This window comes from Macrotis lagotis, chromosome 4 (genome assembly GCF_037893015.1).
Source record: "Macrotis lagotis isolate mMagLag1 chromosome 4, bilby.v1.9.chrom.fasta, whole genome shotgun sequence".
In the NCBI taxonomy this organism is placed as follows: Eukaryota; Metazoa; Chordata; class Mammalia; order Peramelemorphia; family Peramelidae; genus Macrotis; species Macrotis lagotis.
The window spans coordinates 174,822,953-174,843,679 of NC_133661.1; the positions used below are offsets into that span (position 1 = coordinate 174,822,953).

Genomic DNA, 20,727 nt, shown 5'->3' on the forward strand with positions numbered 1-20,727 from the left:
AATTAAAATTAAAAAAAAATAGTAATAATTGTAGGTATGGCCAGGTGGCACAATGGACAAAGCACCAGCCCTGGAGCCACGAGCACCTGAGCCCATATCCAGCCTCGTAAACCCAACAATCACCCAGCCTTGTGACATGCAAGCCACCCCCATCCCCACTGCCCTGCAAAAACCAAAAAAAAAAAAAAAAGAAAGAAAAAGAAAAAGAAAGACCCAAAATAAAATAAAATAGTAATGATAGTAGGGGTGGCTGGGTGGCAGACAGAGCATGGGCCCTTGAGCCAGGAGCACCTGGGTCCAAATCCCGCTGCATTCTAAGCTCTTTTGCCTTCCGGTATATTGTATTCCAAGCCCTACAAGCTTCCAATGTAGCTGCTGCTAAGTCCTGTGTGATCCTGACTGCAGCTCCGCAATATTTGAACTGTGTCCTTCTGGCTGCTTGTAATATTTTCTCTTTGACTTGGGAGCTCTGGAACTTGACTATAATATTCCTAGGGGGGTTGGTTTTTTGGGATCTCTTTCTCTGGGGGATCGGTGGATTCTCTCCATTTCTATTTTGCCCTCTGCTTCTAGAATATCAGGGCAATTTTCCTGTAGTAATTCTTAGAAAATGATATCAAGGCTCTTTTCCTGATCATGACTTTCAGGTATTCCAATAATTTTTAAATTGTCTTTCCTAAGTCTGTTTTCCATATCAGTTGTTTTTTCAATGACATTTCACATTTTCTTCTAATTTTTCATTTTTTTGGTTTTGAAGTATTGATTCCTGATTTCTGGTAAATTCATCAATCTCCCTGAATTCTATTCTTTGTCTGAAGGATTTGTTCTTCTCAGAGAGTTTTCTTATCTCTTTTTCCATCTGGCCAATTTTGCTTTTTAAAGCATTCTTCTCCTCAATAACTTTTTGAACTGTTCTATCCATTTGACCTAAGCTGGTTTTTAGCATGCTATTTTCTTCAGCATTTTTTTGGATTTCCTTGACTAAGCTGCTGACTTCATTTTCATGTTTTTCCTGCATCTCTCTCCTTTCTTTTCCCAGTTTTTCTTCCAACTCCCTCATTTGATTTTCAAAGTCTTTTCTGAGCTCTGTCATAGCCTGAGCCCAATTTCTGTTTTTCTTGGAGTCTTTAGATGCAGGAGCTTGTGCTTCCTCATCTTCAGACTGAGTATTTTGATCTTTCTTGGGCTCATTTGCAAAATATTTCTCAATAGTCTTCTTTTTGTTTCTCTGCTTGCTCATTTTCCCAGCCTGGGCCTGGTTTGGGGTGTTTCCTGAGCTTTTGGGACACTCCCACAAGGGTCTCAGTGTATGAGGCTCTGTCCTTCCTCCTGGTCTGTGAATGACTTTAAGTGCCCCTCTCTGCCATGAGGCTGAGGTGGGGGGGGGGGGGCTGCTGTTTTATGGGGGGGGGGTCTAGACTGCGATCAGGATTTGCATGTGGTCAGAGCTCCAGAGTCCTGTTCCAGGAGCAGAGGACAGAGCTTGCAGTTTCTCTTCACTCCCCTCCCTCAGCTCAATGGGCTCATGCCCTGGGGGCTCCTGCTTACCCACTCCACCTGTTTCTGTTTCCTGGTCTGGGCTGCAGAAAGACCAAGCTGCTCCCTGTGTGCCCCAAGGGCTGGGCTCCATGTGCTCACTCTGGCAGAGGTCCCCGGCTGTTCCCCCACTTTGTGCCCGGTGCTCCTCGGAGTGCAGCTCAGGAGACGCCCCCGCTGCTGTGAGCCACGGCTCCCAGAACCCTGGATCTGCCTCCGGGAGGCTGAAGTTCTTTGGCTCTGGCGGGCCACCCCTCTGCCGGGCCACCCCTCCGGCCCTGGGGAGCAGAGCCTTTCTGCTCTTTTCCAGGTTACCTTGAGTAGGAGAACTGCCTCACTGGGTCCCTTTGTGGGTTCTGTCTCTCGAAAGTTTAGTTGGAGTCCTTAGTTTATGAGTTTTTATCAGAGAGCTCCTAAGACTGGATCCCTTCTTGTCACCATCTTGGCTCCGCCCCCCAACTCGGAAATTCTTAACCAAACAGGAGATGGAAGAGACCATAAGACATAAAATAGACCAACACTATCACATAAAATTTAAAAACTTTTGCACAAAATCCATTTAGCTAGGATGAGGGAAGGTATTAATTGGGAGGAAAAACTTTGCATGAATACCTCTAATAGAATCTGGAGTCTAAGATATATATAGGAAATATACAATCTATTCTCATTATTCACAGAATCCATATTTGCAAATTAATCTACTTGCTAAAAGTTATTTGTAACTCTAATATTAATATTTTAAGCATTTTCATAGTCATTCACCAACATGTGCTGAGAAGCAAAATATTTGAGTCACCACATACCCATGTTCTCAGTTGAAGCTGAACAAGATAATATTCTGCCTTCTTTTAGCTCTCAAACTATAAATAAATGTTCATTTCATGGTTAATATAATTGCCATATTTTTTTGAATCTAGGAGCTTTATCTTGGTGATTTCACTATTTAAAATAGTTCCTAACCATAGGGCTGAAGTGCTCAGTGTTACTATGCTCAAAAAGGTTATGATGTGCCTTATGGAGAAAAATCTATGTTACAACTTCATTCAGGCACAAGTTATATACTGCTGTTGAACATGAGTTCACTGCTAATGAATCAACAATACTGTACATACAAAGAAGGGAAGAGGAAAATCACTGATCTGTTTGTGAGGCCAATCCAGAAAGTATTAAAGGATATGTTGAGACCAGAGGTTTGCAGGAACCTAATCCTGTCTTTACTTTAGGTGCAATGTTTCAATATACATGGCAACTTTATAGAATATAACCACGAATGATGAGAATTAATTGTGTGTCTATATAAGATTAGACATATGAAATATATGTATATTTTGTGTATATGTATATTATATATATGTACATATGCAAACAAGAGTCACTACAATGGATAAATGGTTAAGATATATGAATAAACAATTCTCAAAAGAACAGCAAACTATTAAAAAAAAGTTTACTCCAAATGATAAGTAAAATACAAATAAAAAAACCCGCAGTTTCCCTTAACATGAAACAAACTGGCAAAGATGACAAAAGATGAAGTCAATGGAGCAATGTTCTTCTCACTCCTCTCTGACTGCTGACTCCCTAGCTTTCTTTAAATCCTACCTTCTATGGAAGTTTTTCATGGTTACCCCAGGTTTGGAATGATAATTTTATCCTCTGAACTCCTAAATTCCCTAATTGTACCACTCATTTAGCTCTTATCATTTCCTGTTATGGTGCTAGTTTTCTTCCAAATGTGAATAAATTGCATCCTAACAAACTAAAGAAAATGAGAGATAGAGTAATAGACTTGTGGCCAAAAAAATCTGGGTTCAAGTCCTACTTTCGCTACGCATTAGTCATGAGAACTAGGGGTTGTCACTTAAGCCTTCAGTCTTCTATTAAACTCTCCAAATTTATGCAATACAAAATTGAGCCAACCTGTGAGCTCCCACTATCAATGAAATCATAGGTTCAATCCATGCTCTAACTTAAAGAGAAACAGGGATTATAAACTTCTGCTTCTTTTGTTCTGTCTACTAAACTCACCATAGTACTTTATTATGTGAGGGGCAATAAGTAAATACTTGAATGATTCAAAACTGTTTTGGGAACTTTATTCACTTAAGTGTGACTTTTCCTATTGAAAAGAATGACAAAACCAGTTTAGAGAGCTTCGGTCTTAGAAAAGGTACCAAAGTCAATAATTAAGAACCCATGCAATGGATAGTAGTTCAACATAACTACCTTACAAGACATTGCTGTTGGTACCAGTGATAGGCAAAACAAATATTCCTTGCTCTCAAAAAGTTATTATTTTTGTTGTGCCACTCAATCTCTACATATGAGTTCCTTTGTCATTATTCAGTTGTTTCAATCATGACTGACTCTTCATGGCACATTTTGGTATTTTCTTGGCAAAGGCACTGGAGTGGTTTTGCCTTTTCTTTCTTGAGTTTCTCTTTATTAATGAGGGAAGTGAGGCCAAAAGGGTTAAGTGACTTGACCAGGGTCTCTAGTAAGTATCTAAGGCCAAATCTGCACTCAGGGAACTGAGTCTTCTTGACTTCAGGCCTGACCTTCTATCCACTGTGCACTTGGCCCTCCATATATGATCACACAATGAAATTACTGAAGTTAACTAAATTTCAGGGCTATCTCTGCCTGCACTCCAGTTTGCTGGCACACAGCAGACATTTAATAAATATTTATTGATTGACTCATTCAACAGATGTGAAAACTGGGGAACAATGTCATGCAAGTTGATAAAGTATACATTCTATTCACTGTACACCTAGTTGCCACGATGTAGTCTACTATATGCTTCACAGAACTGTTCAAAGTTTGTGGGGATTTTTTTTTTACGTGAAGTGTTTTTATAAATATGGAATGTGAATAGTGTCTATTATCATCATCAAATGCTTCAAAATGAGAGTAAGAACCAATATTACCAAGAAAAAATTTGGCAAAATCAAGAAGAATAACAATGTTTGAGCTGAAAGTTTGTTTGAAAATGTTTGTTGTTTTGTTTTTTTGGTATTTTTGCAAGGCAATGGAGTTGAGTGATTTGCCCAAGATCACACAATTAGATAATTATTAAGTGTCTAAAGGCCAGATTTGAACTCCAGTCCTCCTGTCTCTAGGGCTGGTGTTCTATCCACTGTGCCACTTAGCTGTTCCCTTAAAGATTCATTTTACAGATCAATCATCCGTGACCTTGGAAGGTTGTCTGAAGTCCAGCTGGCAGTAACTGGGAAATCCACACAAGGATCATAGGTTTATGAAAGTCCAGTGCTCTTAAGAATCCTGGGTCTTCTAAATAATTTTAACCTCACAGGCACCCTTACTTATCCTTTTGCTGTTAAATCGACAACTTTGTATCATTATTGCCTAATCTACATATCTTTGAAAGGCCCTTTCTTTCCATTCTCACCCTTCCTACAGAAAACAGTGCAATACACACACACACACACACACACACACACACACACACACACACACACGCATACACACACACACACACACACACACACACACACACACACAAAATGGTGCACTTTTTCTAAAAGTATTCTTTGGAGTTGAATCAATGGAAACCAAAGTGCCAAGGTATTGTGCTAGGTGTGGGGTAGAGACAAATAAAAAGGATAAAAAGAATCCCTTTTTGAAAGTTGCCTACATCCTAATGAAGGAATAACAAGGGCACATATATATGCATCTATGTTAATATATATATATATACACACACACATAATTATGTACAAATTTAAATGTAAGTGTTTATACCACATATATGTAATTTGCAGATATGTAAATATGCATCTATATTAATTTATTTGTATATATGCACACACACAATTATGTACAAACAAATGTAAATACATTTATAGCATTTGTATCCATATGTATGTATGAATATATGTGTGTGTGTAATTTGCAGATATGTAAATGCACATAAAAATATACATATGGAAACACTGCACTGTTCCAAAAGTCTTTAAGAGAAGTCATACATTTTTAATAGCTTAAAACTCTATAAAGATTTTTGAGACTAAGATAGTCCCACTCAACTCTACTTTGTAACCTCATTTAGGATTTTCTGGGCAAAGATCTTGGAGTAGTTTTCCATTTCCTTCTCCAGCTCATTTTACAGATGAGGAAACTGAGGCAGCCAGGGTAAAATGACTTGCCTGGGTCAAACAGCTAGTAAGTGTCTGGAACCAAATTTGAACTCAGAAAGAGGAGTCTTCCTGACTCCAGATCCAGCATCCAGTGAGCCACTTAGCTGCTTTTTAGTAACAAACACACACACACACACACACACACACACACACACACACACACACACACAAATATATATATACATCCATATAGGTATTTAATATACACATACATATATGTGTGTATATCTATATCTATATCTATCTATCTATCTATCTATCTATCTATCTATCTATCTCCATATAGGTATTCAATAAATATACACATACATATGTATATATACACACATATGTGTATATATGTATATCTACAATCCATATATAGGTATTTAATATATACACACATACATATCTATGCATGTGCACACACATATATAAGTATGTGTGTACATGTGTATGCCATGTGTATGTATTTAGTATATCCACATGTACATATGCATATACATGTATGCACATAAACACATATATCTCCATGTATGTATTTAATATATACACATACATATACACATGTATTGTGCATATCATATCTATCTCCATATAGGTATTTAATATACACATACATAAATATGCATATGCATATATGTGTATGTGTATATGTATATCTATATATCTCCATATAGATATTTAATAAATATATGTACATATGTGTATATCCATACATATATATCCATATATCTCTCCATATAGGTATTTAATATATACATGCATGTATGTGTATATACATGTATGTATATATTCAATATGTACATATATTGTGCACATATATGTGTGTGTCTATATCTACATATACATAAATATATCTCCATATAGGTATTCAATCTATATGCACATACATATATATGTGTATATCTATATCTATACATATCTATCTCCATAGAGGTATTTTACTTATATACATATATTTATTATTCATATAGGTATTTAATATACACAAATATATGTATATATACATGTGTGTATATAGGTACATCTATATATAAATGTATATCTCCATATAGGTATTTAATATATACGCACATACATATATGTGTGTATAGCTATATCTATACATATCTATCTCCGTATAGGTATTTAATACACATACATATATATAATCCATACATCTTCATATGGGTATTTAATATTCACACATATATGTATACACATATGTGTGTATCTATATTTATAGATACACATATCTATCTTCATATAGATTTTAATATACACACATATCTATGTGTATACATATATGTATGTATATCTACATATACTCCTATATCTCCATATAATTATTTAATATACATACACATATATCTATGTATACACATGTGTGTTTATCTATATCTATACATATCTATCTCCATATAGGTATTCAGCACACACATGTCTATGTATACATATATGTGTTTATCTGTTATCTACATATACACTTATCTATCTCCATATAGGTATTTAAGACACACACGTCTATGTATGCACACGTATGTGTGTTTAACTCCATATAGACATATCTATCCCCATATAGGTATTGAGTATACACACATATATCTATGTATAAATATGTATGTGTGCTTATCTATATCTATACATATCTATTCCCATATAGGCATTCAATATACACACATATCTATGTATACACATGTATGTGTGCTTATCTATATCTATACATATCTATTCCCATATAGGCATTCAATATATACACATATCTATGCATACACATGTATGTGTGCTTATCTATACATATCTATTCCCATATAGGCATTCAATATACACACATATCTATGTATACACATGTATGTGTGCTTATCTATATCTATACATATCTATTCCCATGTAGGCATTCAATATACACATATATCTATGTATACACATGTATGTGTGCTTATCTATATCTATACATATCTATTCCCCATATAGGCATTTAATATCTACACACACACACCTCTCTCTATGTGCGTGTGTGTGTGTGTGCGTGTGTGCATGTCCACGGGACACACACAGTCTTCATACACGCTTGTTTCTAAGCCTGCCGGCACGCAGGGCACGGCTGCGGCAGTCAGGGTGTTTGCTGGAGGGGCGTCCTCCAAGGGGCACCGGGGCGATTCTACACTTCACTGCTCGGTCCCACCCCACGCCCCAATCTCACCGCGCTCGCAAGCCGGCTCCCCAGGCCCGGGCGCCCGTGTCAGGCCGGGCTCGGCAGCCTCCCGCCCGGGATGAAGGGAGGACGAGCGGGTAGGATTCCGACCTGCACCAGCCCCAGGGCGGCCTCCAGCTGCCGGCGCCTCGGCCCGGGTCTCCGGTTCCGCTCGGCACCTCAGGGCGGGCCGGAGTGCGAAGGGGCGGGAGGAGCCCTTTGCAGGGCGCACCGGCGCGCGCTTCCGGAGCCCGTTACTACAGGCGGAGAGCTCCCAGCGGCCACCATGAAGGTAACTGGCTGGAGGAGGGGAGAGGGGCGGGAGGAAGCGGGAAGTCCCGCCTCAGCGCCCGCCCTCCGGCAAATCGCGCTCTCCGCGGCCTGGTCCCGCCCCCGGGGACGGGTCTCCGCGCTGGCTTGGGCCCGCGGGCGTGATGCATCGCGCCCTTCTCTGTACCCGTTCCCTCCGATCTCAGCGCGGGTCCGTGTCCCGCGCTGGAGCTCAGGGTCCTCCGTGGACAGAGGCGCGTCTCGACTGGCATTTTGACTAAGGAGCCAAAGATTTAGAGAGCCCAGGCCTAGAGACCGGACGATCGGATGCCCCAGGGGCCGCGGAACTCCTGAGCGGCGAGGAGGCGGAGGGCATAAAGTGTCGGACTTGGGAGTCTGTGCTTCCGGGCTCTGTGACCCCAGCCCGCCACTCAGGCTGAGCCCCCTCCTCCTCTCCCTCAGGTGGGGGAGTCATAGTCTCTCCCAGGATGATTGCGAGTACCAAAGAGCACAGCGCTGATAACCTTTAACAACCCTAAGAACCAGGGGCTGCTATTTCTTTTTTTGCAAATGAAGAAACTGAGGCAGACAGCGATTAAGTGATTTTTCAAGCTCATAGCTAGATTTTGGACTTGAACGCAGGCTTTTAGGACTCCCGGACCAGCGCTCTAGCCATAGGGAGCCTGACTGCATTTTTTTCCAAAAGTTAATTATTACTTTTCTTGGAAACGCCTGTGGATGGCATAATTTTATACTCTTTTGTTGAGATTCTCATTTGGTGCACTCTTCTGTAGCTCTTGGAGTGGGGAGCTGCAGAGGCAAGCCAATTCCCAGTTTGGGGCTTGGCTTTCACATAAACTACATTAACATAGTTGCAAAAAGCAAACTTTCTGTTTTGCCTAAAAACCCTCCCAAATTGATTTTCTTTTTTTTTTAAACTAGATAAAAGAGACCATTCTTTGCCTCATTTCTTTCCTACCCTTCATCACTGAATGCTTTGCCTCAAACAAACTGAGATCTGGGAATGACCTTAGCTTAAAAAGACCAAAGTCCCCTACTGCATCGGATCCATTTCCCTTACTCAGGAACTATATCTTGGCACAACACTCAGATTACTCCCAAGGAGAAAATGAGACTGGTACCTTTGCACAGTCCTGTCTCCCTTTAATTTATTTGCAAATCATGACATCACCTTTCTAGTGTCATTGGTGTTCTTCCAGAAGATGGAATAAACAACATTAATATTGTAAAGCTAAATGCAATTTGATGACTTGTTAGCATGGAAGAAATGATCAAAGAACTAAACTAGATTCCTGAAATTGTGTCAGAATTTAGACTTGAATCTGGAGTCTTCAACTTAATAGCTTTGTGACTTGGTGTGACTTGGGGCCATGTTATTTGACCTCTGGGCCTCATTTTCTTTACCTTCCTTTAGTTCTCAAATTATGATCCCTTTTCTATCAAATGTAAGATCTAGAGACAGCAAACTTAAGTGCAAATAATGGTTTTTTGAGCACTCATGAATACCATATTTTGCTGAGTGAGTGAAAGGTAGAGAAAATTCCTGACAGAATGGAAATATTTTGGGAAATTTTTACTAGAGGATGGATAGTATTGAGGAAAAAACAATTGATACTACCTCAAGAGTGCAGGGTTTTGTAGGAATTTAAAAGAAGGCTTTATTTTGCATTTATTTGTTTGGACTTCCAAGTGCTCTTCCCAGACAATCTAGGGATAGACTTTGCTTATTTGTATCCTACATAGTAAGCCAATTAATCAGTGTCTTCATTCATGTATCTCTATTCCCCCTATGTCTATAAAGCTGCCCTGCATGCCAAAACAATGTTTGTTAAATTGATAAACTTTCAGGAAGTCTGAATCTCATTTATGGCACTTTTGAAGAGTAGAATTAAAATAGGTTGTATGTAAAGAAGGAAGGAGTTGGAGAACTCAGAATATATCTACTGCAGAAATTGAACTACTTCCCAAACTTCATTTCCTGTACTCATGTAGCCACTGGCTACTTGGGTTCTGTTCTGCCTATGAGGAATCATTATGCAGACTTCGAAAAGTGTGGGTGGAAATAAAACATTTATTAAAAAAGTTACAAGACATAGGAAGGGCTAGGGAAAGAGAGACAGAGACAGAGATAAAAGAACAGTCAAGCAATGTTGGCTGGGCCATGGTCAGAGAAGACTGCAGCCCTGAGCTGGAGTCCAGCATAAGTTTTTATGTTTTGCCTCTCATCCAGAGGGCAAAAAGTGAACTCCCTTTCCCTATACTGGATCCAGAATTAGGTAGAGGGTAAAGTCTAAGGAGATCAGGATACAAATTTTACATTAAACAATGAATCAATGGTACATCAAGAATGGAGAGGGTCTCCCCCCAAGCAGCTTTTAAGGTTACAATTGTTCCTGTTGCAATCATAATTCTCTATTTCTAGTCAATTTACATCTCAAGAGTAGGTGGCAATCAACGCCACCCAATTTCTACAGTTCTCTTCATCTTTCCCCTGCATCACTCATTCTATAGAAAATCTCCCAGTGAGTCTACTTTTTTATGACAACTCATTTTACAGGAGCAAAGCCATGAATTTTTTAAAATTCAATTTATTTAGCAGATTTAGACAACATGCCTCAACATTGGAAACATTTTTAAAAGAAGCCTTACGATCACCTTGTTAGTATAGTCTATGTTGAGCTACATAAAGCATATTAAACACAGCACCATGTTAAAATTAGAAGACGGTATCTTGTACTATGAGGGATACAAATACTAAAAAATTAATCAATCCCTACCATAACAGAATTTATATTGTAACTGGGAAAAACTGGAAAGGGGAGAGAGAAGGTACTGAGGAAATAGCTAAAGAGGAAGCAGAGAAATTTGGAGAAAGTAGAACTAGGAATGGTGAGCATGAATATAGCCTCTCTTGAAGTGGTAGACCAAGCTAAGTACTCATCCATCATGGAGGCAAGGTTCAGATTAGAGGGATCTCTAGGAGTGAGAAACCTGCTCCTTTAATAGAAGATGAAAATGTTTAAAGCCGGCAGCAAAGTAAGCATGCCTAGAACCCTTCATGAAATGGTGGTCCAATATTTTAGAATTGAAGTCCATGAAGAAAAGAAATCACAAAGTTAATAAGTATGGTGAAATGCATATATTCTCCCCCCCCCCGAGTTATTCCTGCATGATATAAATGTGTTTACTAGCAGTTTCCTAATTTGAAGTCAATATTATTCTAACCACCAGATATAGTGGATCTATGAAGTTTTAAAATAATGTTGCTCTTATTTAGTTATTAAGTCTTAAGTACTTTATTTAAGAGCATTTTTAGTGTTGTGAGAATGTGTACTTCAGATATAGACAGGTACAAAAAGTCATACAAATGTAGCTCTTAATTGAATTCTTAGATGAATTTGTGCTCAGATTTTGGCTATAAATTATGTTTCATATCAGTACAATAATGGTTTTGAGAGTACTTTCCTGAATAATTCTTTGGGAATATTTGGTTGATTATACAAAGAAAAGATCTATTTCAGTGCAGTTATCTTCATTATTAGTAATGCTGAAAGAAGAAATAAAAGATATTGTTCGAGCTGTGTATTAATTATCATCTAACTTCTATAAGTTATAATAATTTCCCTTTTTTATATTTTCATCTTGTACAACACTCAAATGTTTTATTTTTGACAGTAAGAGTTGGCACAAATTTAATGAGATATTCTTTGGAAAATATGAAAAAAGTTACCGTTTTCTTTGAAGGTCAATCAAGTCATTAGTTGCAAAGTTGTGGCTCATTAGGATTCTGATTCTTGGACATAGTGTTAAATCTTTTTAATGTATATTCAAGTGTTCCAAACAGCTTTCAGAATTCTTGGATTGTTGGAAGTATTTTTGACTATACTAAAAATTAAAAATCAATTTCATTAATTAGCATCTGAGTTTTCAACCCAGTAACTAAGTGCTTATGAGCAAAGAAGAAATATATAAGAAATCATCTACCTGTAGTCATTTGCAGAGATGGGGCATTCCATGGATGTGGAGCATCATACACACACACACACACACACACACACACACACACACATATGGATGTTATTTATGTATGTATATAAAAATAATCATATAGAGAGATTAATTTTTGTTGATTTTTTCTCTTCCTCTTAAAAAAAATTAAATGAAATGGCATATCTGGAAGGGATAGGGGAAGGGAAGAAATATATGAAAAATACAGATGATGTAAAAAAGCAACTCTGACTCAACACTTGTGGAAAATGTTTATACAGTTGTTTTGTGTCTAACACAGTAATGTGCAATAGTAAATTATCATCATATATTTTATATCTCTAGGAGATGGATGAACCTCCGTTGACCATTGAAGAGTTCTTACAGGCTCAAAATTTGGTAAGTAGAGTAACATTTTATATTTTTCGATATATTTCAAACCTATGTTGGTTATGAGGATTTTTCTTGATTTTCCCAACTTTTGGTATTTTTCCTTCCTTAACTTCAAAAAAGGTCAAGGAATGGTTAACAGGGTGTTTGCTGTCCAACAAATCCAGGTGAGATATGCTTTACAGGAGGTACACATAGATGATAAGATTGAATCATACATTGCCAAAAACACTAAAATAAGAACCAGAGCGTACTCCTCTTATTCAAAACATTTCTAGAATGTTTACTTCCCTTATTTTACACATTCTCTAGAAAACATCCTCTTCCTAATTTTTAAAAAATTTATTTTGTTGATTTCTTTTCCTGTATCAATTATTTGAATATAGCAAAATAATGCCTTTTATGGTGACTTTCAAAAATGTGTGCTATGGATTGTACTTTCTATTATAATTTTTTAAACCTAGAATTGCATTATTTTAATTTTTGAATGTTTATAAATTTTTTTTCTTCTCTATAATGTTGACAGGAAGAATGGCCAAAGTCTACTCATTTAGAATATGATGCTTACAAATCTGCACTAGCTGTTAAGAAATTAACAGATGCCTGTTCATTTGATAAAATCTATAAACATTTATGTGACAATGTTCCTGTAAGACATAAAGCTCTCCTAGAAATGGAATTTAGGATGAAAGACTTATTTGATGATTTTCAAGCACATTCCAACCGATTCATAAATCTTACACAAAATTCTGCCTTGGAAGGTAATGACATTTCTTTTATGCCAAAAAAATTAATGGTCAAATATTTCTTTAATTTCTATCACATGATAAAAATTGTTTTTAAGATTTATACAAGTAATTTAGTTAATTTTTCAAATCTTTAAATTTGAAACTTGTCTTCAGCTTTGCCATATTTTCAAAATCAGTTAAATTATTAATGTTGCTGTCATTATCAAATAGATATGTGACCTCTAAGAGGAATGAACTTATAGAACATTGTAGTGCCACAAGTCCTTGTTCAGTAAAATGTATCATGCTTATTGAACTGGGATCCAGAGGGAAAAACAAGAACTATGGGTCCATTCTGTAAAACTACCAAAATTTTAAACACAGAGGGAAGATGAAATTAAAACTGATTACCACGGATAATTCCAAGAAGGTTACTCCTATGATAAAGGAGCATTTTCTTCTATTGGGACAACATAATCATTCCTGACAAACTTCTCTGTCATAAATAACATTGAATGGTTAAAATAAGTGAGGTTTTGAGTAAGAGAGCCTTTTTTTTTGCCTATGCTGAAATCTCCACTTTTTAAATCTAAACCCTTTGAGTTTATTTCCAAATTGCTCTTCAGAATGGTTGGATCAGTTCACAGCTAGTGCATTAGTGTTTCCAATTTTTCTACATTCCTTCAAACATTTATTATTTTCCTTTTCTGTCACTTTGGCCAATCTAGTAGTTGTGAAGTGGTACTTCAGAGTTGTTTTAATTTGTATTTCCCTAATTATAGTGATTTAGGGCATTTTTGTATGATTATAGTTTTTAATAGTTGCAGAAAATAAATGTAAAAACATCAATAGCACTTTTACATACCAGTAACAAAATCAAAGAATAAAATAGAAAAATGAATTTCACTCAAAATAAAGCCAAAATGCATAAAGTATCTAGGAAATAGTCTGCATACTGTAGAATTGCAGGGATATAATTACAAATCACAAATAGCTTAAATAGAGGGACATTCAGTGCTTGTGGCTAAGACACAATGGTATAATAGGAATTAAAATATTTGCTAAATTAATTGGTGTTGCTGATCAAACTATGAAGGAGATACTATGTAGGACTAGACAAAATAATAAAAAATTCATTTGGAGGAACAAATTATCTAGAACAAAGTCTGGAAAACTAGAACTGCTGGCTGAATACAGCTTGGCTCTTGTTTTCATATGGTTTATGAACTAAAAATAGCTTTTACTATTTAAAATACATTAAAACTTAATTTACAAATATATAAAAACATTCTGAGCTTGAAGGTTAATTAAAAAAAGAAACTACTGGTAGTGGACCAGATTTAGTCCATGGGCCATCATTTCCCAACCCTAATCTATAAAGCAAAAGGGAAATAATTTCTAAAGGAAGATAACAATTTTTTTAAAATCTAGAAACCTAGAATCTTGAGTTTTTATCTTGAGATCTAAAATCCTAAAGGAATAAATTTTAATAGGAATGAAGGAAAGATAACACTTCTAGAATTAAAAGTATACTATAAAGCAGTAGTCATTAAATGATTTTTTTTAAAGTTTTTGAAAAGGGAGACAGTGAAAGGTGGTAGAGAGATGTCCTCAGGTCCATAAAAAAAGAAACTTTTGGAATTATTTGTTATAAGAATGGATGTCTGGGAGAGAAGAGAGGAAGAATATATTTAGAAATAAGGGTCATATAGCAAAAAAATATCAATACAAATTAAAAGAAAAAGAAAATGAAGGGGTCTTAAGAAAAAAACCTGTGTTATAAAAATGTGAATATCATTTTGTAAAGCACATGTGTGGAATGTGCATTGGAAAGGGGAAAAAAATTTAAGACAAAGAGACCAACAGGTATTTCGATAGTCCAGAGGAGAGATGTTAAGGGCCTGAACTACAATTCTACAGAGACTGTGTAAACGAAATGAAAGAGGCAGATGGGAGACAGGTGTTATAAAATTAACAAAACTTGGCAACTGATTGGATACAGGGAGAAAAGGAGAGTAAGGAATTATAAACTAGTAGCTGAAATGATCATGATGCCCTTCACAGATTTAGAGAAAAAAGGGATAATCCTTTGCATTGCTTGCCTATAACATGTGTATCTCAGAACCAAGACTTCTGCCTTGATTTAAAGAAATGTAGTTTTCTGTTTCCTTTTCCATCTAACCAATAAGCCCCCCTTTCCACCTAGTTCATGAAGCTCTGTTTTTGGATCACCCTAGTATTTGTTTTTCTCAGGTGTCTTCCTTGTAGAGGTTCCACCTTTAAGACTGTGCTGACTCAAATTTGTCAAGTTCCATGACTGTTATAACTTAACCCACAGATAAAATATTGACATGTGGGCTGCCATTCCTTGGGATATGTATGATAAAAAAAATCAAAGTTGAAACAAGCTTAATAATAATGCTCACTAGGGGTGGCTAGGTATCCCAGTGGTTAGAGCTCCAGCCCTGGAGTCCACTACCTGAGTTCAAATTTGGCCTCAGACACTTAATAATTACCTAGCTGTGTAGGCTTGGGCAAGCCACTTAACCCCATTTGCTTGCAAAAAAAATACCAACAACAACAACAACAACAAACAAACCTAAAAAACTAAAAAAATAATGCTCACTATATATGCTGATATAACTCATAGGCAATTTGAAGGTACCAAAAATACAAATAACGAATTGTGAATTAGAATAGGTCATACAATTTGATGAATAAAATTGTCTGAGCTGCCTATTTAAAGAGATCTCAGGGAGTGGACATATCAGACTTATGTGATTAGTTTTAATACTCAGTTCTGGGCAAAGCGCTGTTTGTACCACTGTTTTTTGTACCATTGTTGCTTTGCTATTGTTTCTTTCAATGGCTGTGCAATATGTGGGAAGGCAAATGGGAAACTGGGACTCTTGCTTGAGAAGAGAGGTTAACCAATTGCACCTGATAATTTTGAGATTGGGGCTTTCTCAACCCATCCTCCTCTTTTCCTTTCATCTCTGTTACCTTATTCTGTTGGCCCCTGCCTTCAAAGAGCCCTACCCAATATCTTTTCAGGCCTGGTCACAGTTCGGTAGCATATGCTAGCCTGGTTCTTTAAGGGTGTATGAATGCTATTTTGACTGCAAGTGAGTTTGGGGGTTAGAAATTTGATCTGAGCATCTGCTGCCCTCCAAAAATATCTTCTTGATTTAGCTGATTAGATTCTGCGTTAGCTGGGTACTTTAGTATCAAAAGGAAATAGTCTTTTCTATCCTTTAAAGCTCTGAAATTGTGCTCTTTTAATCTCTGCTTAGTAAAGTTGAATTTTGTGGCATAAAAAAGGCTCATTAAATTTTAACCCCCAAGTCTGAATTGTTGACTAGCTTAGGTTAGGCTTGTTCCTGTTATGTCAGAGCAAGAGTATTGTGCACAAGGCAAATATTTTTTCCTCATTAATCCACTCTCTCTCATCAATTATAGTAAATCTATCATTTTCCTAAACCCAGAATTCAATCAAGGTGATAATTTAATTTTCAGTGTATGGATTTAAAAATCTGGGTTTGATTTATCGTTTTGTTTTTTGTCTAGACTTAAGAAAGTGATGGGAAAAATTTCAATAATTTATATTAAACTTTAAAATGTATCTACACTTTTTTAACCAGCACACCTCTGTATCAGAGGCATAGTTTTCCAATTTTTTTGTAAACAAGGCTGACTGTGGCATTTGTGGAAAGAAAATGCCTTCCATACAAGTTTTTTTTTTCCCCCTTCACAAACTCTACAAAAGGCTAATTCAGTGATACTCTCAGAGGATAGATTCAGTCTGCCTGGAGAGGAGATTCAAAGGGACACAATGCACATACATCTGCCTCCATTGTAGGAAAAACATCCCCAAATTACTATTATATTAGGAATGCTGCCTTTGGACATAGGTTGTGGTAGCTGGCAGCTGAGTGCAGCTTTGGGGAATGTTACCTGATATAAACAAATGGAACTAAACCTTAGAGACTTAACCTATTTCTGGATTGTGCAGAGAACCAGCCACTTCACTCAAACTAAGCAGGAACAGGAAACACTCCTAGGAGTTCAACATTCCCTCCCTCACTAAATCCACAGAAGTTTAGTGTCATATGGTATGTCCCAGACATGTGACTGTAATTTTGACAACCATCAGTGTTAGACAAAGTTCCAGGATGATTACTTCCTACTGAAGCCTTGAGAGTCTGAACCTCTAGTTGCAATAGGCAGGAAGCTCATGCACCTGAAGCAGATAGACTAATATAAATCCATATGTGTTGGAAGATAAGGGAAAATAAGGTTCCACTGGAGACCCCAGTTATATGGAAACAATTGTGAACATAGCTAGGCTTCTATATTTGCCTGAAGGGGTAATGGGATGGACAGTAACCTGTCTGCCAGATGGTTACATAGACAAAGCCTCTGCCACTCAGCTGTTGTTACTAAAAGTTTACCTATCCTCTGTGCTTCCTCTACCCCATCCAATCATCCAGTTTCATGGACTGTTCAAGGGTCCAAGATAGCTGAGTGCAGCTAAATCTTAATTCACATGCCCAGCCAAATGACTGTTTTTAAAATGTCAACCATTTCCCACAGCTTAATTCATCTCTAAAATGATCGGCCAGGATTTCCAGGAACCAATCCATTTCAAGTTGGTTCCTGGCAATGGATGTCAACAGGTGCTGGCATATTCCAAGACTGACCCCTATTGCAGTTGGCAGAACTTAGATTTGACAGTCTAAGCCCACAGCAGGGAGACAGCAAAGGCATACTGAAGCTGCTAAGTAAAAACTGCAAAGAGTCTCAGAACAGAATTCTTCTCAATGAGATAAATCCTGAGCCTGTGAGTCCTGACAATCTTTACATCAAGTTTACCTTGTCCTCTTCACCCATTCACACATTCCTAGGGCACAAGTGCATGAACATTTTTGTTTAGGACCAAAAAAGCCTAAAAACTCAGGAAAGAGGCTGAAAAATTTTAGGAGTGAGGGGACATTTACCAGAGGCAAATTTGCAACTTCCACCTGTTCCCAAAGGCAGTCATTTTCCTTACCAATTCAGAACCTTTCCCTGAAGGGTTCTTGGCTGAATTTGGGGGCAGCTGTTGCTGAAGAAAAGAATTCTGAGCTAATAACTCTGACACCTCCTATTGCAGTCAAAGTCACAGCTACAGGCACTACTAGTGAGTAATTTATTTTTTTCTTTAGGTTTTCTTTTTTTTTTCTTTTGCAAGGCAAACGGGGTTAAGTGGCTTGCCCAAGGCCACACGGCTAGGTAATTATTAAGTGTCTGAGACCAGATTTGAACCCAGGTACTCCTGACTCCAGGGCCAGTGCTTTATCCACTACACCACCTAGCCGCCCCTTAGTGAGTAATTTAACAATGTGACTAGAGAGATCCAAAGGACCGTGCCTTAATCAGGCTTACTTTGCTGTTGTTTAGTTGTTCAGTCGTGTCAATCCTTTGTGACCCCATTTGGGTTTTTCTTGGCAGTTTTTTTTTCTAGGAATGGTTTGCTATTCCCTTCTCCAATTTATCTTACATATGAGACGATGGAGGCAAACAGGGTAAAGTGACTTGCCCAGGGTCACCCAGCTAGTAAGTATCTGAGGACAGATTTGAACTCAGTAAGATGAGTCTTCCTGACTTCACTCTCCCTACCTATTTACTGTATTGCCTAGCTGCCTTAACTAGCCTACACAGTCCCATAATTCTTAGGCAAAAATGCAAGGGGATAATTAATAACTGATTGTAACAGCTAATGAAAAGCTGAATTTTCTAAAACAAAGATAATTAGGAAGTTTTTCTAGAGATTAAAATACACAAGTGTCAGGATAGTCAAGTAGATGTTATATGGAATGAAGGAGAGGAAAAATATTTAACTTTAAATTATGGCTCATTTGGGAGACAATTAATCTCATAGGTAGCATACCTGGGTAGAAGGTGATAGACAGTTACTATGATCAGAAGCCAGTCTTTTTCAAAGCAAAGGCTAAGTAAAGTGAAATAGTATTGTGTTGATACTGAAAGAAGAAAATGATCGTGGAGAGCAACTGCTGCCAAGCACAATATTTGACTTATTCAAAGATGAAGAACTCTCCTTGCAGTTGGCTGTCTTAGAATCATAAATTTGAAGAATTGGAAAGTATCTAAAAAGTCAGCTACTCTCCCCCTTACCTAATACATAAATCCCTCTTACAACATGTCTGATAAATGATTGTTCAGCACCTTCCCCAACACCTTTAGAGACAAAGAATTCACCATCACCTCCTCTTATCATCTACTTCCTTTCCCAAAGCATTCCATTTAATTTCTGTAAAACCCAAATTGCCCTATGCTAAAAGGAAATTGGGTCCCTGGCAAATTCTAATCACTGGTCTTTATTCTGCCTTCTAGGTCCAAAAAGAACAAATCCAATCCCTCCTCCACATGACAATCTAATAATATAGGATCTCCCCAAAATCTTAGTGCAGTTTTAAGCTAATTTATATTAAGTACTTAAACTAAGTACTGTGTTACTGTAATATAGTACTATAAACTATATTATTTATATTTAAGCCATATTAGATTAAAACTGAGGTGTTAAGTTTAATACTGAAGGTTTGAGGGATATACTACTGTTTTTGAAGACATGTTCCACCTTCTAAATATTTTCATTTCCAAGAGAAATATTTCTAGTTCCCTCAAGGATAGTTTTTGAATTTTTGTCTATCCAGGAGTTTACATTTTATTTTCCCAGTATCTTTCCTAAAATATGGGGCTTAGAACTAGATACTATAGTAGCAATGTTCTTTGATAAAAAAAAAAAACATATTAAAACGGGGTTAGCTAGCTGGTGCAGTAAATAGAGCACCAGCCCTGGAGTCAGGAGGACCTAAGTTCAAATCTAGCCTCAGATATTCAATACTTGCTTAATTGTGTGACCTTAGGGAAACCATTTAACCCCATTGCCTTGCCAAAATAAAAAAAAAATTTAAAGAGCATATTAAGACAGGGCTATCATCTTTCTTGTTCTTAATGCCTATTAATATAGACAAAGACAGGCAACCCCAGAGTCAGGAAGATGTGAATTGAAGTCCTGCTCCTGCATACTGACTAGGTGACCCTGGGAAATCACTTGGCCATTCAATTGTGCTAGAAACTCTCAGAAACTATAAATTATAGAACAAATGTTATTCTGCATTGGTGAAGTGAGTTTCCCCACCAGGAGTTCTGGACACAGTAAAATCATAGCTCTAGACCAAGAAAAAGCCAAACAAACCTATTAACATTTTTGACTTTAACATCCCAGTTCTTACTCCTACTAAATTTGCAATTCATTAAAATTCCTAGGTCTTTTTTACTTGAACTTCTTTCTAAAAAACCTCTTCTTTATTTTGTACAGTTGTGTGAATGGTTTTATTTTTTGGTGGGGGAGAAGAAAGACACCTGTATAGGACTTTTTTACATTTGTTCCTATTAAAATGCTTCGATTTACTTTTCT

The 20,727-nt window shown here is 37.1% G+C and overlaps 2 protein-coding genes across 4 annotated transcripts in view; one reads left to right on the forward strand and one right to left on the reverse strand.

Annotated features, from left to right (window-relative positions):
• Nucleotides 1-8,154, reverse strand: part of DTWD1 (DTW domain containing 1) — a 35,166-nt gene extending 27,012 nt beyond the window's left edge. The window contains exon 1 of one of the 3 annotated variants that reach the window (XM_074234717.1): nucleotides 7,963-8,154. The gene's annotated coding sequence lies outside the window, so the exon portion shown is untranslated. Of the gene's footprint in view, nucleotides 1-7,860 lie in introns of all 3 variants that reach the window. The other 2 variants (XM_074234716.1, XM_074234715.1) reach the window with 2 other exon arrangements.
• FAM227B (family with sequence similarity 227 member B) overlaps nucleotides 7,931-20,727 on the forward strand; it is a 340,736-nt gene continuing 327,939 nt past the window's right edge. The window contains exons 1-3 of the mRNA XM_074236228.1: nucleotides 7,931-8,143; nucleotides 12,475-12,528; nucleotides 13,046-13,280. Of these exons, the coding sequence (XP_074092329.1) occupies nucleotides 7,931-8,143; nucleotides 12,475-12,528; nucleotides 13,046-13,280 (502 nt within the window). The remainder of the gene's footprint in view (nucleotides 8,144-12,474; nucleotides 12,529-13,045; nucleotides 13,281-20,727) is intronic.